Raw genomic sequence first — 23,960 nt, forward strand, 5'->3', positions numbered from 1 at the left:
TAACCTTGCACTAAAAGAGTATAATTGGTTTTCTCTGTCTGAGGTTCCTGTATTCTCATGAGATGATGCATCGGGATTTAGTTCTGGTGGTGAAGCAGCTCTAAAGTATTTGTGTTTTTGCTCTCTTGACATGATAGTGGTAAAAACATTCACCCTTTCGGCAGCTGGTGGGTTTGACCTTGCAACAGCCAGTGTGCAGTGGCAGTTTGTCCCACCACGTGCCGATGGCACTCGGGGCTCAGGATAGTTGTCCAGCCCTGACGCCGCACTAGCACAGCAGATATTATTTATGGGATCTTTTTCCCATGTAAACATGAGGATCTTTTTAAAGAATCTTTAAAAAAACACAGTTTGGTTTGAACTCACAGCAATCAGGATCAGTTCAATCAACAGAGTTGTTCCAGATTTTTTCGACGTAACTGTGATCAAAATCTTGCTGTCATTCTCCTAGCAAGCTGCATAATCTCTTTCTTCGCTCACCTCTCCAAGTCTGAGTCTGTTCTGTTTTGAATTTTTAAGGATCAGATTATCAACACATACTCCTCCATTCCAAATACGTGTCTCGTGCGGAATAGCTGTTTCTTCTATATAATAACCGTATTCTATTGGCTTACATGCAGTCGAGGGAAGAGCCTAGCACAGAGGATTTCTGCCTGGAGGCAGACTTCTTTATCCGTTACTTGGAATGATACTTAGATTTTTCCAGGAGTGGGCAGAGCTTTGGCTGCACCCCTTAGAACCAGACACCAAGGCAGCAGGGGTCAAAGGACTCGTTACCGCTTGTTCAGAGCTCTGATTCTTCAGGTGAAAGGAGGCTGGTTGAGGTCGTGTTCATCAGAGCAGCTCCCCGACTGCTCACATCTATACGTGCTTATCTAGCTGTCAAAACGGCCGTTCCAGCAGCAGAAGAGGCACATATCCTTTTAGCTGGGCCTGCTTCAGTGAGATCCAGATTGGAGTCCGTCTCTTGCAATCAGTAGGAGCTGCAAAGGAGCTTCAGATTATCAACTATCATACACGTGTCCTTGGTGACACAGAAGGATAAGTCATGTGAGTTTGTAGGCAGCAAACATGCACAACTACAAAGGAGAGTCCAAACCCGCTGCCAGCCAACGTGATACCGAAATAGCACTGGCTGTTCTTTCCCCGTACGCAGACACCATCCAGAACGCAGCACACCGCTTCATCTGTCAGGACCTTCCTTGTAGTTCAGTTCCTCCTGCATGAGGTGCAAAAGCATTAACTGCTGAAGAGAAATGTTTTGAAGCGAAGCACAGCTCATGTGCTTTGAGTTAATTTTCAATATTGCTGCCCCGAAATTGAAATTAAAACATTACACCTTGTTTACTTAAGACTCCTACTCTGCAGTGTCACTCACTGAGGAGTACATCCTTCTAGAAGCCATTCCCTGGCTTCCCATTTGAAAGAAATGGACTGATCTAGACTGTAGTTTAAAAGACCCTGTTCACCACATGCAAGGTAGGAACTCGGGGTATATCATTACCCTTAAGGAATTCTGCACCCATTGTCATGGGCGTTTGGCAAAAAAAAAGGACAAGAAGTGGTTTTGGTGCTGCCAGTCCCAGCTCCGCTTTCAGAGAGAAGCTGGAAGCTGGAGCGGGAGGCACAGTTTGTTCTGTCCGGCTCAGGACGGCGCTGTGAGTGACAGAACCCAGGTGGGCCAACGCGGGGAAGTCTTGTCCCGTCCACAAACACCAAGGGAATTGCATGCTGAGACAGATGCGCAGCTCCCGTGGGTGACAGCCTGTCCCGTGGTAATCACACGTTTCAGAGGCAGAGGAAAACAGCGTTTCTCACATTGTGCTGGCCCTGGCAGCTGCAGCCTGCATTCTGGGAGCAGCTGAAAGCTGGAGAGGTAACAAGGTGCAAAACATAAAGGAAGCTTCCAACATCTTATCTGCAACTCTTTCCTCCCTTTTATGCCTTTTATGCTCCAGCTCCTGGGATGAACTGCAGGCAGAACCGGTTAGCATTTTATTCTACATTGCTGCCTGGATGTTTTTCTAAATTTCAACCCCACCTGCAGGTTTTTATCCAGAAATGTAATTTTCCACACATGAGTAAGTAACCCCATTACTGTTATTCCAGACTGCTTCAGTTAGTATTTTGGGGCCTCCCAGAATTAATCCTTCACAGTAGAACCTGAAGCCCATTGTGTTAGCTTTTAACATTGCTATGAAAAACATCAGTAAAAGGTTTCAAGAAGCAAGAATGGTCCCTGTATCTCCCCACTGACTCACGTAGAGTTACCTTACAGAATTATTTTGCTTGTAGGGAAAAGAACTGGATTCCACAAAGGAGGAGAATTAAGAGTACATTTTTTTTAACAAGTAGACCTAAGAGTATGTGCAACTCCTACCCAAGCAAACAGTTTTCCAGAAACAGCTGTCAAGTCATCAAAGTGCTGCCTGCTTGTGTCAGACAGTGTGGGTACCTGAGCTGATTCACGTTTCATAACATTTTCTATAAGCAAACCAGGGATTATTGCTCTCACACTCTAGTCATGTTCCTCTTTGGCATTAGAAATGATCATGGTCTGCACATTTCCAAGAGCTGTGTTTTATTTTGACCCTCATAACTGCTCTTCGTGTGTTGCTTCTGGAGAGTTAACCAGCAATTCTTACGGCAATTTTAAATGTCAAGGCATGATGTTATGTTAGGATTTGGGGTGACCTGATGTCTGTACAGAAGCAGCATGTGAGATGAGCAGGTAGCTGGTGTCCAAAGGCAGTTTCCTGCAGCAGGACACAGCCTATAGAGCTTTGAGGTACCTGCTGCAACCTTGCAGTAAGTAGCAAAATCACTGGGAACACAAGGGAATATGCGGGAGAGATGGCAGTGCAAGCAGCTGTCCCGGAATTACAGCAGAATTCACTTCTTTGCCTAGGGGCTCAGGTTCTAAACCAAATCACAGGGGGTTCTAAACCAAATCCTCGGTCTCTTGGTCTGTACACGCTTATGCTCCATGTTGATTCAGAAAACACGTTTCATAAAATCCTCTCTGGATTCAAATTCATAATCTGTCTACTTACAAAAGACCACAGAGACTATCTGCAGAGCAGTTCCCAGTGTGGTAAGCTTCTTAAGGCATTAGACCTCATGATTCATTTCATGTTGTTTAGCACTTGATTGTTTTTATTAGGGTGGTTAATAAAACAGACAAACTGCAAAAAAACAAGCCAGGCCGAGTGCCCAGTGTTTCTGCTTGACGTTAAAAGCCCATCCTTTTCAGTAAATGACACTAGGTGATTCTGAATGTTGCAGTTTAAAAATAGTTTCTAAGTCAGCAAGCCAAGAGTCTGTAGGATTTTTAAAATATGATCTTTGCCAGATGTTCTGATACTAAAATAAGCAATAGTGAGAGTGTTAAGTACTAACAAGTATGGCCAGAATACTGTACAAGAAAGGATCTTGTAGGGATAGCAGTAAAACCCCACGGACCCGTCCTGAGGTGGGGGGTCCCAGCAGATCCTGTGGAGAGGTGGGCAGCACACGGACCTGCCCTGCGCCCCTGTTTGTGTGAGCTGTGCAACCCCTGTTTCGGGAGTACACCCGATTCCCTGCAACCTGGGACGGGCAGAGCAGCCACCCTCAGCCCAGGGACACTCAGAAAGCCAAGACGCTTGGTCTCACCGTCCACGATGATGAGACCACCCAAAAGCAACTGATGTTCTTGTCTTGAAGGTCAGATGTCTCATCAGGAATACTTTGCTGGTCATCATGCCATGACTGTACTGATTCTCAGGTGGTTTTGACAGTCTGTTAGCGGCCTAAAGTTGTTTGCTGGCAATTGTAGCTGTACCCCCTGACTTTAGCCAGCAGGATCCAAGTTCAAAGCTTATTTGACTGTAGTGAGGCCTGGATCCTAAAGCCCTTCCTCAAGTAAGTCACCCTACAGTAACGTTTCCCAAAAGCCCGGTTTGCTCACAGCCAATTATTGCTTTTCACTCTGCACATAAATATTTTTACAGAAGTTACCACTGTTTCAAACACCAGGAACTGCCCGTGGAATTTGTCTAAGCTATTCAAGGGATTAGCTGCAGATATCTGATGCTCTTCTGCTTCATATCCAAGTAAGGGTAAAGCATCTCAGGGCCAAGCTTTTATAAGAATCCTGGAAGGAATAGTTGTAAACAGAAAAAGCTAAAAGATGGTATTTCCCAAACTGACTGTGATCCATGTGACACAGCGTCTGTTTCTCCCAGGAGACTGGAAAGCCCCAGCAGCCAGGAAGCCCTGGTCTGTGTGTGGTGTGGCTGCCCTCAAACCTCGGCCCTTGGCAACCTTGGGTGACCATGAGGAGCCCAGCAGGGTCCCATGAAAAATCTGTGACTGGACTAAATTCCACTGAAGCAGAAAATGCCCATAAAATATCTGCGGTTTATCCATTCCTAGCTAACTCTGGTTTGTCAGACTGTGAGGGAAGCACTGGTGCTGCACTGCCCACCAGGCCAGCATCCCTTCATGGCAAACCTTCTGCCATACGTTTCTTCACACGCCCTGTCAAATGGACGATAGTTCATGGAATACGTGAACTGGACCTACACGCAGTTCTAGTTCCTAGTGAATCGGGCTGTACTGCAGACCTGAACTGATACAAATCTTGTTTGTATAGATCAACAGTTCCTCCCAGTTCATGCATCCATCTCAAACATTATCTTAAAACCAGCATTCAAGCAAGGACCTAGGCTGAATCCTGAAGGCAAACTTTCTGTTGGCTTCATTAAGACCAGGACTTAGTGTGTTTGGAAGAGAGGAATGCTTGGATATAAGAATTCAAGCAGAGCCACCATAGTCTCCAATTGCTTAAAAAACAACGTTTTGAAGCTAATCAGCTTTTGATACAGTTGTTTTCTGTTGCCTGTTTGTAAAACCTGAAAGATTTCTTCAGCCAGGTTCAACCTTTAAAGCTACTTACAGGATAATTTCAAATCCATATCAAGGCAAATGAAGCTTAGGTCGCACATCTTAGCCCCCTGCCTTTACCTAATGCTAATGTTGGCAATAAATCAGTGCTATCCATATTGCTAACTCATGGGCTTATCTTGATCCCACTAAAATCCCAGGCAAATACAAGCCTAGCCTGTCAACTTCTATAGTGACGTCTGAGCCTTTAGAGAATAAATGCCAACCACAGAAACAAAGATACTTCCTTTTCAATTGATGCTATAATATCTTTACCCTGCATGTTTTAGATTGCTTCTACTGAATGCCAGAAAGAAAAGCTCAGATGGAACCCAGTTAATTAAAAGGATTCACACAGATGGTTTGCCTGGTACTTTACACAGGCAGCTAATTAAAGCAATGTTAGTCAGCACCATTAAAATGCCTGATAAAGCTTTGTGAACCATCTTGATTAAGAAGCAAGGTTTACAAATAGAGCTTTGAGCAATGCAGTATATTTGCACTTAATTAATCTAATTCTGACATATCTGAACTAAGGCACAGAATAACGCATGCTGATATCAGTATTAAAGCCAAGATTTTTCAAAGCTCAAACCTGGCACTTATTAAAACAACCCACAATGACTCTAATTTCATATTCTGCAGAACACGATATCATGAGGGAGTCTGAACTCCTCTAATTAGCCATGATTTAAAGAGCACTAGAAAAGAAACCAAGGCAAGTCCTAGTAGTAGAAGTCAGTCACACACTAGCAAAGATAGAGAAACGGCACCAGAGCGAAGTTATATTTAGATGTGCAATATAAACAAACCTTCCTCGCAGTTTTACACAGATGCTGTGTTTGGAGAGGATCAGTGGCACTCTCCAGTATGCTGTCTCCGATATATGTCCATATATATTTATATAGATATTTTTTGCAATAACAGTAATGTGGTCTTGACCTGAAAACTTCTTCTCAACCTTATTTTGTGCAACCAAATAGCCTCATTCATCTAATATGCTAAAAGACATGCACAGGTATCTGCAGCACAGGACTGAAACCATGGTCTTATGCAATTAAAACTGACTTTTCTTATAATTGTTTCAACAAATAAGACTTCAAAATAGCAATAGAATTTCATCCCATATTCCAAAGATAGGCAGATGTATATGCATTTTGGGCTGCATATTATGATTTAGCTGTTATAGACCTAACTTCTGTGGTCAACTTAAAAGAGATACAGATGAAAACAATTACCTACTGCAACTGTTCACTGTTGTTTTCCAAGCAATAAAAACTTCACTATCTTTCTTCCCTTATTTAGAAAAGTTTAAAGGCATTTGGTGATTTCATAGCGATCTGAACAATGTGGCATATACCAAGGGAAATCTGCGGTAAAATTGGCGCTCTTCATCCAATACTCTGAAGAGTCACAGTGAGTCCCTCAGGTATTGCAGATGTCAGACCACAGTCCCTGGGCACAGCCACGTCCCGCAGAGCCTGCGTGAACATTTCGCCTTTCATTTTCATTTCTTTCCAGTTCTGCTGCAAGGGGATAACTCAGGGTCTGGCAGCCGCTCTTTCTGCTTTCTATGAGAACACTCCCAGAAAGCGCAAGAAACTACGGTGACCCAAGTTTCAGGAGGCAGCACAATCCTGAGAAGCGCCTCTTGATTTGTGTCTTCCAGTATTTGTGCCTAATGGGACAGTAGCTGAATTTGTCACTCGGATTTTTTGCTGATGACATTCAAAGGACGTGTCTCAATGAGAGCACGCATCTTGCCATTCCGGCATGTGTATTACCAGCAAACCATACAGCAAGTGCCAAAAGCCCCGCACTTCTGTGCCAAGCACAGGTGGTGTTAAAGCTCTGAACTACTAAGACTTTGGAAAGGTATCATTAGACACCCTTGATTGCACTGAAATAATGATGTATTTGGTGCTTCAAAGGAAGAGGTGCAAATACCATGTCTGTCTCTTGAAGAGAAATGAAATGTTAGGCAGGGAACCCAAAATGCATCATTTCTGCCATTCTCCTGCAGAAGGTTCTTTGCTGACCCGCTAGACTCTCAGATACTGTAGTACATGTATGTTCCATAGCCAGATTTGATGCTTACCATTCAAAATGTCATTAATTTTTATGGCCCAATACAGCTAAATATGTGCTTTTATGGAAAACTCTGAATGTCAGTGTTTAATGCCAGGGCATAACAGCAGAAAACTGTTCTTTCACTTGAGCTCTCAGCCGAAAAATGTGTATTCTGTAATGGCACAAAAATCTCTGCAGGTTTATCTGATAGATAATGAAAGGGGCTACAGCAAGAGCTGAATTTTCAGGTCAGGTTTCTTTTACATGAAAACCCAAACTCATTGAATGAAATTTCAGCTGCATTCCTAGAAATCTGCAGTGACTCAGGCACCAGAGAACAAACACCCCACTGTTACTTCCATAGAGCTCTTGTTCAAAATGCCTCTTCCCGTTCATGTGAATGTAAATGTATAGTGCCAGAGTCGCTGCCCAATAGGTATCAAGTGACTTACATTTCATAGGTGAAGTCTAATCCCTTGGAACAGTATTTCAGCTACTAATAGTTAAAAAATCTAGGGGATGTTTTAAGGTAAGATATGGATAGCTTTATCATAGAAGAAAATTTAACCCATGTGGCGCAGAACTCCGTATGATCTTGTATTGAAACAGGAGGTTTTGGGGTTGAATTGACACTGAATCCTGTGCTTTCGTCATACGCACCGAGTTCTGCAAACAAAATGTACTCGTTTGCATGTCTGACATTTAAAGGCATGTAAGAGAAAAATCAGCTTTTGGGTGGCTTTTGAAGTCTGCCTTTGACAAGTGAGAACAACAGCAGCAATGAATTGTGAAAGCCGCTAGGAACAAAGCACTTAGATAGTATATAGTTCTCTCCTGACACATTTCCATCATCGGAATCACTGCTCCTCTCCCAGAGGGTTTGTGCCTGTGGATGGCACGGAAGCAGCGTCACACATGCCCTGTGGCGCAACCTGCTGCCCTCCAACTGTGTCTTCTACGTGCAATGATACTACACATCATTAATAAAATTATACCGGTACTAACAAGGGGGAAATCACGCTAGAACGGTGCTATTGACAGTGGGATTCTGTGTGTATACAGGACCTAATGGCTTCTACATTAAAGCATGAAAAAGCCAAGTGAATACAACATGTGGGCACATAACTGCACCTATGTATCCTGATACCAAGTGCTACAGCAGACAGAGCAAGAGAAAATGCAGCAGCATGAGACGTGGCCATCAGTGTTGGCATCCCAGTTGATCAGCAGCATCCTAAGATTAACTGGGACAGTCAGCTCAAAGTGTGAATTATCAAAATTCAGCAAAAGAGCAGCATGAGAATATCACTTATACTTTGTGGCATGACAAAACTTGTCTTTATATAATAAAGAGAAATGAGGGAGAAGGGAAGCTTTTCCTCCCCTGTATTTGTGATACTGCAAGTTGTCAAGAACATTTGCATGAAGTGTTCCTTTCCCATTGCTTCTAGAAGACTCCCTTTTCTCAGTAAGCAGCAAAATCACCGGGAAATCCTGTGAATACAACGGCACCACCTACCATCATGGCGAAATGTTTGTGGCAGAGGGGCTTTTCCAAAACAGGCAAGCGAACCAGTGTGCCCAGTGCAGCTGCTCAGTGAGTACCAGGATTTCACAGAGCCTTGCTCTGTCTATGCTTCATTTCTCCTTTCCAGAAGACATGACACTGAAATATAAGCAATACATAGCAAAGGCTGGGGATTGAGATTTAATGCTGAAGCTCTTGAGAGTGCTCAGAGCCAGTCTGCAGCAGCTGGTAAATGCCAGGCTGCCTCTTACTCAAACACAGGGGACAAAGCTTACCCTGTCAGGCATCTGCTCTAAGTGAGCTCACAGCACAGAGGCAGCAGGTAAATATTGCTCCTTGGCATATATAGAGTATTTCACTTCAACCTGACTGGAAAATATAGCGCTAAGCCAGTGACTGAAAGTGAATTCATTTGGGCTGAGCTGATAAGTTAAGAGCCCCCCAGACTGGGAGAGGACACCTCTGTAAACTGGCACTGGGCCACAGAGCCCAGTTTATACTGAGTCACCCAGCGACCCTTCAGAGCCAGTGTCTGAGCCGAAACATCCCTCTCAATCCAGCCAGCTCTTCAGTATTGCGTATTGGCAACTCTGGACCTCCTCTGATCAAATCATCACCAGATTCTACACTAACTACACATTTAACAGGCCATGTACTGAAAAGACGTTATGACTTTTAGTTACTGCTAAGCTCTTCCTCCACTTCAGTGGTGAGACACAACAGGGGGAGAGCAGAGGCGAGAATTTACACTGGGGGATTTTATTACCAACTATGTCAGGTACATTTTCAGCCTACAATAATTATAGTTCTGCTCCCCACACACTTTCACTTCTTTCCCCCTTGTTTTTTTTAAAGAAGGGGACCTTCCTCTGGTCTAATATTCTGCTTTTGCATGCTGGAGTGGCATTTATGTAAACACACCTACTAAACTGAAACATGTTCATAGAAAATGCATCTATAACACCAGACAAATTGATGACTCCTTCTAAATTCTCCTTGTGTTTTACTGGCAGGAGGGAAACGTGTACTGTGGGTTGAAGACTTGTCCCAAATTAACTTGCTCTTTCCCAGTTTCTGTTCCGGAGTCCTGCTGCCCGGTTTGCAGAGGTAAGCTCAAGCCCAGCCACAGAAGGACGGGCTCTGGATTTACTCCTTCCCCTGTCAGCCCTGGCTGTGCCACCAGCAGCGTCACTCAGGACGCGACCTGCAAGTGTCCCCTGTACTTACAGTCCAATGCACGGTGGGAAGTGAAACCTCAAATTCCAGCAGGGGGATGTTGCTGCCTTTGTTTTCCTAAATCAAAAGGAGGAGAGAATGCACTGATAATAAACTTGCATCCTCATAATGAGGGAAATCAAGGCTTCAGATGATGTATTGAAATTGCTCTGGGTAGAAAAACTTAGCAATAAAAGACAAGCTTCTATCTGACAGTTACCAGACCTGCTCAGGTTCTGCAAGACACAAGAATTTCAATTCAGAGGGTAAGGCAAATTACTCCAATTTAAATTGGGTGTCAATCTATACTCAAGTGACTTCAGTATTTTACTAGCAATTACATTTTAGATCTTTTACACATAGGGAATTTCATTCTAGGGGCCTTCACAGTCATCCTGAATGTATTTAATCTCACTATTGGTGTTGTGGCATTTGAATCACCACTTCTAGGGTATATAAGCACCTGTGGCCAGTTCTCAAAGATGCAGATAAGCACCTAAAGGTACCTACGCTTTTCAAAAGTGCCACTCTATTGATATTGGTGATGCCACGTTGCCTTGAAAAACTCTCCTGCTTGCACCTTTGTGCACTTACACCCTTTGGAGATTCTGCTTGTTGAAGTCAGTGCTATTGCACGGTAAAAATAAGGGGTGTTATATTGTCAGTTGAATAGTTTTGCCCATAGCGCTGGAGTTGTGAAGCACCAGCTACCACAGTCGCCCAGTCCGTGTCCTAAGGAGTTTACTGAGTACACAGGCTGGAGCAAAAGCTCGGAGCAGTGTAGGGACCGAGCCAGAAAGAGGGTCCTTTGGGTGCACCGGTGCTCAATGAGGCAGCACGATGCAGGGACGGTACCACACACTGGGAAGGAACGAGTTCCCGGCTGGAAGCTGTGCGGTCATGTCGGTGTGGGGAGCTCTCTAAGCTACTGAACTGGCGGAGATGCAGCCGTAAATGAACGTTGGTGGGACACCATGCAGGACCTGGGCTCATCTCTCAGCAGGGCAGCGCTGTGTGCTGCATAAATCCATCAGCTCCGGCAGAGCAAGGATGTGGATCTCTGTGCACGGCAGCTGTTCTGCCATGTTGTTCCACAGGATCTTTACAGATCATGTTGCCAGGAAAACTGCTTATAAAGCTTTCTGATCTCAAGCAGGCAAGGTGATAGTCCTGGCTTCCTACGGTGACATTTAGTGATACTCTATTGTAATATATGGACAGTTAATTAAAGTAAATCCTTGCTAATCATATGATTCCTGGTATCTGTTCCCTGATAGTTATTTGAAACCAACCTCTTCCAGTTACAAAAATTAAAATGACTTTCAAACTATGAAGTATCAGACCTAGTTATGCTGTAAATTAGCCCTATGCTGGAGAATCAGTCACTTCAGCCAGAGAGAATAATGAGAAACAAGTTCATAAGAATTTCTATAGGAGAGGTGAGATTAAATTGGATTATGCAGTAGAGATGACCCAGTGTCTCCACTGATGCAGGTTTTCCTACTTATTTTAAAATGTTAAAATGATAGTTTATCTCGTAATCAACTCTGTCCTTTTCAGTATACGTGTTCATGGAGTTTGCAGTCCTGAGGGCTGTGGGACAGGTAAAGACTAAAGTCAGGACCCTGAAGTTTAGGGAAGTCAGCTTCCAGCTCTTCAAGGAGTATGACACCTAAATAAGAGGGAAATAAACAACCATACAGATATGGAGACAGGGATTTTGCAGGACAAAATATGGCTTACTTTTTCTTGATATATATCATATGATATTTATTAATGGCTACATTTCAGAGCTGACTACAAAATGTAATTCAGGATTCAATTCGCAGTCAGGTTACATTTCAGTTGAGCAACAATAACTGTGCTGGTGGGTTCTCTCAGCCCACAGGGGAAGGAATGTCCCACACTGAGCCTCTCTCTGTGAGCTAAACTGAGTCATGTCCCCTCCCCTTTGCCTGAGATCACACAGCAAATGGTTGCTGGAAGTCACCTTGCCCATAGCATCTTGTTAAGCTGCATAAATCTGAGAGTAAATCTTCATCCTGAGTTTGCATAATGTTTGGGAAGGGATCTTCCTTTTGGCCTCTACAGAATCTAGTACAGCCAAGTCACACTACAGACTGACACCTCTACACACGGATGCAACATCCACCCTAATTTAGTGGTAAAGCTGAATGAGGCTTTTCCCCTGAGTGTCTCCCAGGGTGTTGCGCAATTACTCCCCTAACTGATACCGCTCTGCTTCCCATACAGGAGATGGAGAATTATCATGGGAACACTCCGACGGAGACATCTTCCGGCAGCCAGCCAACAGGGAAGCTGTAAGTGTGACCTACAATTTAAAGCTGCATTTTCCTGCTGCGCTGTGCATGCCGGTACATTGGGGAAAAGAGAAAAGGATGAGAACAGGTCTGAATATCTACTGCTTCATCCTGGGTTCTGTGAATCTAGCCCAAAATAGGTTTCTTTCACTTCTGCAAACCCCCTAATCAACTCAACCTGAATTCATGAATAACTCTGGATTATAAACTCCCACGAGCTCCTGCAGACTCTGGATTTGGTCTTTGTTGTATATGGTCTATAAGAAATTCACCAGTGTTTTGTTTGCTATGCAAGCATCACTTTTAAATCATAATTGCAAACCGTTGTTTCCCAGTTGATATATACACACGTATAAGTTTGCTTTTGGGAGCTTCACTATATCTGGGCCTGAGAGTATCCATTAACAACTTACTCATCAAGAGATTATTTTTATAACAGCATTTGGAGAGAATATGAAGAGCTTTTAAGCATTAGGTGCGCTACCTAAATACATGAAACAACAGGTCTTTGGATTAGTGAGAATAATCATGCCTTATAAAATAACTGCTATACTATGTATTATGCCTTTATGCCCGTGGATCTTTTGGAAAATAATTCTCAGAAAACAACCAGTGTTTTTGCTCTAAAGAACACGCTGCACACTACCACAACTACTGCTTTCCTTTGCAAATAAAATGAGGCTTCCCAGTTTGTAAGACAGATTGTAGAAAGGTTTTGTTCAGCGTGCGCAAGGTTGGCTGACCCTGGCGGTGCAGGAGAGTTCAGAGCTGCACGCAAACGAAGCTGCACGGTCATTCTGGACGTGCTCTGCCACTGCAGCCCCCACAGAAAGCAATTTTGATGAGGAAAACTAGACAGGCTTACAATTCCTCTCATCTAATCTTAAACAAGAGTAGATACCTGGCTCTGAATACCATTTTTAATACAAGCAGCACAACAGGCATTTTCAGGTTGTGATTCATCTCCTTATGATACAGAGATCTACAGCAGCTCAAGTTCTAAAATTGCCTCTGTGTCCATTGACTTGATTAGGGACTTGGGATGACCACCTTCACACACCACAGGTACAGACACCTAAACTGACATATACAGCCTGGTGAGATGAGTTACAACTGCGTATGTGTAGATGACCTCATTACCATGTTAACTATTACATCCGCAAAACCTGAATGGCCTTTCTTTAGAATGGTGCCATTCATTACATGTAATGATGTCTGATGACGGTGGCAACTCTCTCGTTGCCTGTGTTAAGCTTTTTCCCATGATCGTTGGAATGAGACATTTACTTTCCTGCTCTCTTTCTGCGTCCAGAGACACTCGTACCATCACTCCCACTACGACCTGTCGCCCGGCTCCGCGAGGCAGGTTGTCAACATTCCACGATTTCCCAGTGCCAGGAGTAACCGCGGAGTCCTGCCGGATCCCCAGCAAGCCTCGGGAACAATAGTGCAAATCGTCATCAACAACAAGCATAAGCATGGACGAGGTAAAGACAAGTTATTATAGTATTACTCTGGGTCAGGAATCAATCACATATCGCTCAAAAAGACTTCTCAAAATATACAGCAGAATCTTGGGAATTCCCATGGGTATCCAGAGACCCAATGCGAATCACATTTGTTAACTGGTTCGCACAGTGACTTGTCCAGTAGGAAATGATTCGTGGTCATTTTCTTGACACTCTCTTATTTTGGATCTAACAAATGATGTTTAAACTGCTGCACAAATCTCAGACCATAAAGCTTTTTCATAGTATCAAGAGGCAAACCTTATCCAAACATGACTAAGCCATATTCCTGCTGCATTAGAGGGGGGGCAAAAATAGAGGGAAAATATCAGTTCTCCAGTTCGTGGGATAGCGGGGTTTGTACAATAGAAAGGGTGGGATGCTCGGTTCCCACGGTGGGTGTATCACAGTGAACAAAGGTCTGCAGGAACAGCCCTAAGAGCCGTAAAAAGCTGTAAAAATGCATGTTCAGAAAAGCATCTACCCACAAATATCAGTCAGTGTGCACTTAGAAGCTGCCCCCAAAGAGTTAAAAGCCCTTGTATTAGGGCCAACTAATCTTTTAAGGTATTAACTAACAGAAGGAATGTTGGCCATAGGATCTTTATTATCCACCTGAACAAGCATGAAAAAACATTCAGATCATGCCAGTGTTTTCTGCTGAATCTATGAGCAGTGCAATATCTTTGACATGTAATTCACACATGAAGACATCACCAAAGCAATTTCTAACTGATTTGTTTCAGCAAGCAGAGAGAATACAGACGAATAGCATAGTTCTGGATGCAGTGCAGAGTACGTGCCACAACTTCAGACACTCGCAGCCTGGGGAGCGCCTGAGAGATCCCCATGATGGAAATGGGAATGCTGACCATGGATTTTCTTTTGTTCTCACGCAGTTAACAAGTGTTCTATTAATTAATGCCCATGCCCCTTGAGACGCATTTCGACAAGTTGAAAAATAAACACAAACAGTTCTGACATGCAAATACTGTGCAGTTGCATGGATACAGATTTACCATTCTAAATATGAAGAGCACTAAAAACAGGTCATCGGGGAACTAGAAGTTAATTGCCATATTTTGGCTTCTACTGGAGGCTTCATCTGCTACCTCAGAGTAATTATTTAACTGTTCTGTGCTAAACAAACCCTTAAAACAGAAAGAATATGTATCTACACAGTGTCATGTATTATCCCCTCCCCTGCCAGGGAGAAGTAATGAAATATTTGTATCCATAAAGGATCTGCAGAACTCTAGCAGGGAAAAACATACCCATATAAGCATAAATATAACTAATAATATAGTATTTAAGTGTGCAAGAAGCCTGCTGAGCAGCCAAGTACTTACCAGTTTTCTCATTTGTAGTTTTTGCTCCCATGTTCTTAGGATACAGACAACACTTTGCTTTTATTTGAGAAAAAAAACCACAACTGTTTCCTACCTCTAAAATAAAAACATGTCTTAAGAAAGAGTTAAAGAGTAGCAAATTATAAACCAAATGATAGCAAAACCCCCTGAAAGACAATACTTTGCAAAGAACGCTCCCCATAAATCTCAGTAACTCAGCAAAGTATAACCAGTTGGTCACATCTGTTACCAGTTAGATGTAAATTTCAGATTACAGATAAAAATTAAATTGCTTTTGAAAGTTACAGGCAAAATAGGAACATATTTTACAAATAAAGGCATTAATAAAAATGATGGCATATTAGAAGAATTGGAAATATTTACAACATATCCCAGGTTCACTTTAGCTGCTTTCAGAAATCAGGCGGTGCCCTTTCGTTCACCTTGTTAGGATTAGTTTGCATTTTTCTTTGTGTTTATAAAATATTTTAAAAGAAAGATGTAAGGTTTATAGGACAAATGCAAACATGGTGTAAAGTGATATAATTCCCATTAACTGCCGGGTGACCCAAACTGGCTCCCACCAGGCATGGATTTTTCCACTCTCCTTGTGTCAGCTCTATTTCTCTGTCTCCCAAGGGCACTGACAAATAAATATTCTGAGGTGCTTCGATGCTATTGGAATGACATTTCAGCCCCTTTCACGTTACTGTTTTCCTGTGATTCCAAAAGCCAAACGTCTCTATATAACTTTAGACATAGATATTCCCACAAAGGACATTAAACATTAATTTTGCAACATTCCCTTGCTTTGTTCTGTGTGTTGTGTAGCAGGAGGTCTCACGCAAAAGCAATTCTTATTGCAGGTGGCCCCAGTCCCTCCTGCCGATAGCGTGGCTCTCCCCGCAAAAGCCACGTTCAGCTAATGGTAGGAAGGTTGTGTAGATGCTGCAGTAGCAAATGTCATGATCCTGTCATCTGCAGATTCAATTCTAGAAGCCAGAGCCAATGTAAACAGGCTGTGTCCTGGGCGTGGAGTGAGATCAGGAGGGGAAGGAGTGAGTTTTATAAGGTGGTTAATGATGCAGAACTGAAATGTGTGCATTGGGGAGGAGCTGTTATAGTCAAAGACTCAGCAACCTCCAGTGTTCTCCTCAAAATAGTGTCAGCAGAGTTGGAGTCAAGGCAGCAAAACTGCTCAGGAAAGGGTGACCACAGGCTCAGATTCATTTTAAGTAGCAAAACTCCAAGTTAAAGTTCACAAGCAGAGAAATGGGCCAGAGACGCCAACAAATTATGTATAGAGACCCTGCTTTAAACAAAAGTGCATGAATCAAATGGCTGTTCATAGAGAGGTAGCCAGTGAACATACCTTTTCCAGTTGTACTTTTTCTCTTCTTCCATAGTTTGTGTTTCGAACGGCAAAACATACTCACACGGTGAATCTTGGCATCCTAATCTGCGGGCCTTTGGAATCGTAGAGTGTGTGTTGTGCACCTGCAACATCACCAAACAAGAATGTAAGAAAATTCACTGTCCAGAACAATATCCCTGCAAATACCCTCAGAAAGTAGAAGGAAAATGCTGTAAAGTCTGTCCAGGTAAAACAAAGTTGATCACAGACGCCTTTTCTTTGTGCATGTTAAGGGGCTCGGCTCAAGCCTTCTGGTCAGCAGAAGATGTGATGAAAGCGGCAGTAGCTGTGCCCGCGGTTCTCCTGGGGGTGCAGAGACCTCCAGGGGGGACAGGCGGAGCTGCCCATCGCTCTCTGCCTGTCTCTACCTTTCCACGACTGATGGACACTCATTTCCAAAGAGAATATTACAGAAACCTACCCAGAAAGTACATTACTGTCAAAAGACTCTCCCACCCTTTCCCCACCGCAGTGCCCTCAGAAGCTTCAAATCATGTTCTAGCTTGTGAAAATTTGCATGGAGATAGTATAGTTTCTGCTTTTTAAAATGTACCAGAAGGACTCAAAACCCCCGATTATAAATTGATTGGTGTCAGTTATGTAACTTAATCCTTAAATACTAACTTTTCACAAATTTAGCATTGTTTCTATGCCGCACTAATGATTAAAATTACATAGACGTTACTTACTAAAATCAATGCCTACAACTAGTGAAAAATCTGCTAACATGAATCTGCTGACAGTCTGCCAAATGCCCAGCCATGTTGTGTAGGATATAAAGGGTAAAGGAGTGTCCAGTTCCCTTCTGTGCCTTTAAACTTCTTTTCGAGTCTGCACGGCCCATTTCTGTGTTTGTTCGGTGACGCTCTGGGCAGAAGTGCTCTGAGGAAATGAGTTGTGGAGTCGTACACAGAAATCACTCGAGAACGCACGCCTCCCGTCTCTGGCTGGCCGTGCTCGCTGGGAGAACCGCGGTGGCCGTGGGCAGGCGGGGGTGTTTATCGACACCCTTTTGGACACTTACGGATCCACAGCTTTTATTTGGCTCATTTTTGATTAGAACAGTCAGCAAAACCCGGCTAAAAGACTTCAACAGAAAATTTAATAGCAAAAAGAAAGTTGCTGTCTCTTTCTTTGAGATTCTATGTGCCGATTTTTAAGAAAGCCGAACCTCTTCCTGCAGTCTGCCCTGTATGTGTGGAGATGTATTAATTATTAGGGTTTTTTTCCACAAACAGGAGCCTGAGTTTCTGAGTTGCATCATCTCCCTTACATTCTTGTCCAGCTTCCAATTACCAACAGAATAATTACAATTTCTGCGTATCTGCTCGGTGACTTTAGCAGATGCGGCCTGCTCAGGCCTGCGCTGCCCAGCTGGCTGCTGCCCGCCAAAATGCAAACCTTGGAGGTTCTGCCCGCCCTTTTCCTCAGCAAAGCGTGATTTCTGGTCTCTTCACCCCATCCAGCCACCAATTTTCATGTAGTTATTTTACTTCTTCTGAGACTTCCGCCATTATTGCAAATCTGCTCAAAAATTGGACAACAGGTTCAAAACTTGCGAGGAGTCTCACAGGCCACGTGGTTTTACACAGCTCGTTTCCTTATGAAACTGGATTATAAAAGTGAATACTGTCTTGCCACCACAGACAGGCCATCAGAACCTAGCAGAACACAACACTGTTAAATGGCTGGGGGTTAGCTGGAGATGGGTTTGAGTGGCCATGCAAGTGAAAATTCTACTTTTAAACTAAACCTGCTTGGCTTTTGGTACCAAGTAAGTTCTGGAGGACTTGATTACAGCTGCAATATGTGTTTTGGGCTTCTTTTAAACAGAAGAAGTGCCAAGTCAAACCTTTGACAACAAAGATTACTTCTGTGGGAAGGAGACATTTCCCGTCTATGAATCCGTTTTCACAGAGGAAGGGGAAACCATCAGAAAAATTGCCGTAGAGACTGAAAAACCACCTCAAGTAGAAATACATGTGTGGACAATTAGAAAAGGTGAGTGGAGCAAGTTCTTTCTTTAAACAGTGTATCATCTTCCATTAAAATCCCAGAACAATTTACAAACCCAAGCATCTTGAGACTGCTGTTCTGGCAATCCGGGATATCGCCATTTCCAACATACTCAGGTTTCACTGCACAAAAACCATTAGGAACACAAAAAGCCCAAGTTCTGCAAGTTCTCACCATTGACTGTGAGCAAACGCGCAGTGACAGACGGTTGTGAGCAAAAACCTGTGTAATTTATTGCAGAGAAATGGGTAGTAGGGTTTGAACCAAGTGCGTGGAGGTTCTTATTTAGGATGGACCAAAATGCTTTCCATTGAAATGAGTCTGCCCTGTCTGCCTTAGTGATGCTGCACCCATGATGGTCTGGAATACAGGCAAAAATGTGGTAAGGATGGAAACAATATCTTTTACTAGACAAACTGGTAAAATTAGAAAAAAAATAGAAAAGCATTCAGAAGCCCAAGCATTTCTGAAAATCCTTAACTTGTAGTATAATAACAATTATTGGCAGCCTCCTAAAAAATCCTGTCCACTTGAAGCAAAAAGCAAGTGATCCCCATAGGAATTGGACTAGATGATCTTTTGAGGTCCCTTCCAGTCCCAACCATACTGTGATACTGTGAAACCCACATATAGCGCATCTCTTCACAGAGATGGTACATTTCTAGAAAGCACTTTAAAGCACAAAGCCAAGCCCAAAGTGTGAGCAGGAGAACGTCGCTCAGGGTGGGGCGGTTAATAATGACCGTGTGTGTGCAAGAAGCCACAGAGCCTTGTGATGATTTGACAGTGCTGCTGCCCGCTAGCTCATGACAGGCAAAATGGTACCTGACTGCAAAATGATGACGGTTTTACTCCAAGACGCTGGGGTTTTGGCTTCTGTTGTAATCCTACATTTACTCACACCAAGGAAGGGTTCACACTATAGGTAAGGGATTATTTCAGAACGTGACTGGACTGGACAGTAACGCTACACAGGGGCAGGACAGCAACTCAGTTTAGAACAGGCACGTTTCCAGTAACACACATTTCTCATTCCTTTGCTGAAGGGATTCTGCGTCACTTCTACGTTGAAAAAGTGTCCAAGAGAGAATTTGAAGAACTTCCTTACTTCAAGCAGATAACAAGGACAACCCCTAGTAAGTAAACTTGTGACCTCTTCAGGTTTCTATTCCACATATAATCATAGCCTTGAAAAACATTCTCTCTTACTCAGCACAAACAGCTCTACTAATTTTTCCATCAGCACATGGCTCCAATCTTTTCTAAGTTTAGATTTAAATAATCAAAACACAGCAATTTAAAATATAGATACATATAATAGCAGTTTATGTCCATGCTGTATTTGGATAAAATGCAAGATGGGCTGTTTTCTGCCCATACTGCCGTAAGTCTGAAATACGACTGATGTCAGTACAGCAGCACAATTTGTATTTATTTAAGTAACATGATAAGATGCCCCAATTTTTTAGAAGGGAAAAAATTCAGAGTTGATTCAAGGAGTTCTCCTATATACATATAAGTTACATTTGAAAGAAACCTTTCCATGTTCTTAGCAATATCTTCTGTATTAAAATCTGTCTTTTGAAGGGACCTGTAATTCTTTTGTCACTCTTGATTCCATTTTTTTTTTGTATTTCATCCAGCTTGGGCCATGATACTTAATTTCATAGCTCAATTAAGGTATAGACATGTTTAGTTCCCAGTTCCTTTGCATTACAAGTTGTCATTTTTCTCTGAGGTCTCTCAATAGGCAATGAAGTATTTTCCGCAGGAATGATGTATTCTTGATTACACAGGATTGGTGAGAAGCAGACACCTTTTCATATCAAAAGTTTCCTAATTGTTTGCTGTCAACCGTCCATAAGTTTGTCATTGTTATCTGTAGTACGGTGTTCTGGTTACTAGAACAGCGGACATTTCTATTAACATCATCAAAAATACATAGAAATATTAATATCCAGCAAACACAGTTTGCATTACACACAGGCCGAGTCCACAGTGCTTGAAGCACTTAATACTTGTTGCTTCCCAACTCTTAAATACTTCGGTTTACCATCAGTTAGATTTTCACATACTCTTGTCATAAAGCAGAGTATCCAACGTCATAAATGGCTGGAAAAAGAGGGTCAGCTCACAGTACTACTTCATTAAAGAAAGGAATAATATTCGGTCCTTGTTTATGATTTTTAACAAAGTTATTTTGCATGGAATATGTTACGTGATTGTAAGATACTCTGCATATTTTCCATGGGAGGATTGGACATTCTCCCTTTGATCACTGTGAATCAGCTGCTCTGGAGAGAGCTTGTAAATGTCTTCAGAGTTCCCGGTGCCCTTTTCTAAGTCAGTATCTGTCTTCTTTGTGTTTTTGTTTTCAGGCCAGTGGAAAATATTTAGCGAGGGAGAAGCTCAGATCAGCCAAATGTGTGAAAGCAGAGTGTGCAGGACTGAGCTGGAGGATTTGGTGAAGGTTTTGTACCTTGAGAAGTCTGAAAAGGGTCACTGTTAAGGGAGACAGCACTGGAGGGAGAAACACAAGAAAACTTATGAAAACTTGGATCTGCAGCTGGACTGCAGGCTTATTTTGCTTAAGTCAACAGTTGCCCTAAAAACCGAAACTATAATGCAGTAATTATTCACATCATGCACAGCAAATTTGCTGCTTTATGTGTAGTGGTCTGTGTCAACCGTTCAAATATCTCCTTCAAGAGACCAGGAGGCTCTGTGCTCCTGGGGGAAGGAGAAAGAGAGACTGTACTTTCCCAGAGTTGCAGTTCTTTGCAAGTTAAAAAGAGAAAACAGAACATTTGTATTATTATTATTTGGCAAGTTATTCGAACTAATGAAAAGAAGGACACCTAATAAATGTGCAGGAGCTACGGAGAGCATTATTTCCTGTGCTGAATTGACACCATTTCTGGTGTTGGAATGACTCACGTTTTTGGTTTGGTTTGGTTTTTTTTGGTGTTTTGTTTTTTGGGTGTTTTTTTTAGTAGTGGAGGAAAAATACAAGTGATAAGAATACTTGTGTTGGAGACTTTACAAACAGATTTAAACTAACAAACTCCTAAGCAGCCTGCCTTTGGGATGATGTCTTGTAGCTGAGCAAACCCAGTCCATAAACCAAACAGCAGGTGTTAGTGGCAATCACTGTATTTTTGTAGCAATTTGAGCAAATGGTCGCTTTTAAGTGGTTTTCACTGTTTCCTCCACCCACTTCTCTGAAAAATGTGAAGTGTTAGCTCTATCATAGCCCTAATAACTTCATTCTTCTGGGCCCTATTAACACATGGTCTCGGCTGGCAAACTGCTTTCTAAAGTGACGGGGCAGAAAGTGGTGAGGTACTTGCAGTACTTGCAAAACACCTAGAGGGTTAAACCTCCCAATTAATAACTCCTTAGGAGTTGCAACAGTGCTTAATTTATGCGTTCTGATCTGTTACAAACCTAATCTTCTGCATTTTTCTGAGGGTGGCCTCTCAATTCTCACGCTCCAAGGACAGCTCTGTCCCATGACAAACACCGAACAGCTCCAGCGGGCCTTTAGAAGGCGACAGCTCTGTTATCTTTGTGAAAAACAAATCTGAGAGATTGTTAAATTTAGTATAGCATGTTTACAGGCTGTTTGAGAAAGGTGGCTCTCATCTGCTGAAAAAAGTGGAATTTTAAAAATGTTTTCTCTGAAGAGTCACCGAAATAGTGCACGGCCGCACGGCTGCCGTGTTAAGCTGGAAGAAGCCTTGTTGTGTTGGTGACTCTGCCTTTGCTCCCATTTTCTACTCTCCAAGCAGACAGGAATAGTGCTGGTCAAACACATGCAAACGAAGCTTTATGAAAACACTCAGAGCCAGGGGCCGTGAAATCAACAGGGAGAGCGAGGATTTTGATTTTGCCAGCAGCCTCGAGAGAGCACGATGCTGCTCAGAGAGAGCCAGGGAGGAGAACAGACACACAGCTGAAGAAAGGCTGAAGGAATTGGAAGAACATGGATAGGGTGATCTCAGGTCCTTAGCGATCCTGCCTGTATGTAACCACATTGTTGTCCCTAAGCCTGGGCAGAGAGCAGATAATATTTAGGAATGCTTCCCTCCCTACCAAGCACTCGACACAGTCCACCGTGTAACAGGAAGACACGCTCAAAAGGGAGCTCCTCCAGCAACCGCATGGATTTGGAAGAACAAAATACTTTGACCTGGAATCAGTAAGAACCACGGGGTTCTCTTTCCAAGCCCCCATGGGCTGCAGGGACGTCCCCCCTGGTCCCTCCATGGCCACAGGGGAGTCTCTGCTGGGCCCTGCAGTGTCTCCTCCCCCCCTGCCCGGTGTCCCTGTCCCGGGGCTGTTTCTCACACTTTGTCCCTCACCACCAGGCAGCGTTTTGCCCTTTCCCGACAGCACCGATACGGTGCTGCGGTGCCCAGTCTGAACCGCCACAAGGCCATTACAGGTCCCATGTCACTGATCGTTAAAAGGAGAGCAAAGTGAGCTGATGTCCCACCGCCCTTCCACGGGACCGCAGCCTCCGCCTCCCTAAATCCCGTCCTGGTGTTTGGAAGGGTGCAGCGTGTCCTAACTGAGGGCCTAAGACCAGAGGTTACTACAGTGCAACTGTAGAAGAAGCAGGTTGGCATCAGCAACACCCTCTGCATGTAGCGTCTACAGGGTTGAAATGTGCTGCAGACATGCAAAATTTTATTATAAATCTTCTAATAAGTCATGAATTAACCTTCTAGTTCTTTTGGTGAAGACATTGTAAGGAAGAGGTTGTGAGGAACTCCAGTGATCTGCAGTTCACTCTTCACCTCACGGGCGTTGTCTGTTTGTAGCAGTAGCTGGTGAAAAGAGACTAAGTGGAAAGTGTACAGCGTTTGTAATTTTCTTTTAAGAAGAAGAAGGCAACCTGCTTTCTGTGTTTGTGACAGGACAGGTGGAATCCAGATTGTGTATTTATTTTATAATAAACACTTTTTAAGAAAGGCAAAAAAAAAAAAATCCTAAGCATCATTTAGTAAAATGCAGTGTTGCATTTTTCCAGTTTCTGATCACATAAGACAACAAAATACACAGTGCCATGTTCTTCATTCTCTTCATGGGATGTACGTCTGTTACGGTACTTATTTATGTACTTGTTGTATCACTTTGACCTGGTTTTATAAATTAATAAACTCTGACGTTGATAATAAAAGATGGTGTGTACGATGCTGTTTGATCAAGACGTTTGGTTCCAGTTTGCTGGTGCTGCTGCCCCCTCGGAGGCCGCCTGGCCCAGCCGGGTGCTGTGCATGGGCTCAGGACCTGAGCTGTGGGAGGGTCAGGTTCAAGACTTAGGCTGCCGGGCAGGGTGCAAAGTGAGGCTTCAGCACCCACCCGTGTCCTCCACACCTCACGTGGGAGCTTGAGCCATGGGGATTTCAGCGTTGCACCCAAGATGCCAGTTTATGGAAAACCTGAGATATTGGTAGGTTCTGAGCAGTTCTGACTTGCTGTCACTTAGAACCAGGCCTGAGCAGTTCTGTGCGGTGCACTCACCAGAGTCCCAGGGAACTCATCAGGATTGTGTGGCCCCTCCACAGTCAAGTTCACCTCAATTTATTACCTGTTGCAATACATTTA

The 23,960-nt window shown here is 43.3% G+C and overlaps 1 protein-coding gene across 3 annotated transcripts in view; it reads left to right on the forward strand.

The window, feature by feature from the left end:
- The window catches only part of CHRDL1 (chordin like 1), a 39,077-nt gene extending 15,545 nt beyond the window's left edge, over positions 1-23,532 (forward strand). Inside the window, exons 5-12 of one of the 3 annotated variants that reach the window (XM_065077254.1) lie at positions 8,448-8,593; positions 9,538-9,631; positions 11,993-12,060; positions 13,373-13,547; positions 16,324-16,518; positions 18,168-18,332; positions 19,394-19,483; positions 20,726-23,532. In XM_065077254.1, the coding sequence (XP_064933326.1) occupies positions 8,448-8,593; positions 9,538-9,631; positions 11,993-12,060; positions 13,373-13,547; positions 16,324-16,518; positions 18,168-18,332; positions 19,394-19,483; positions 20,726-20,856 (1,064 nt within the window). In that variant the 3' untranslated portion in view covers positions 20,857-23,532. Of the gene's footprint in view, positions 1-8,447; positions 8,594-9,537; positions 9,632-11,992; positions 12,061-13,372; positions 13,548-16,323; positions 16,519-18,164; positions 18,333-19,393; positions 19,484-20,725 lie in introns of all 3 variants that reach the window. The other 2 variants (XM_065077255.1, XM_065077253.1) reach the window with 2 other exon arrangements.
- Positions 23,533-23,960: the final 428 nt, after the last annotated feature.

This window comes from Columba livia, chromosome 12 (genome assembly GCF_036013475.1).
Source record: "Columba livia isolate bColLiv1 breed racing homer chromosome 12, bColLiv1.pat.W.v2, whole genome shotgun sequence".
NCBI classification, from domain to species: Eukaryota; Metazoa; Chordata; class Aves; order Columbiformes; family Columbidae; genus Columba; species Columba livia.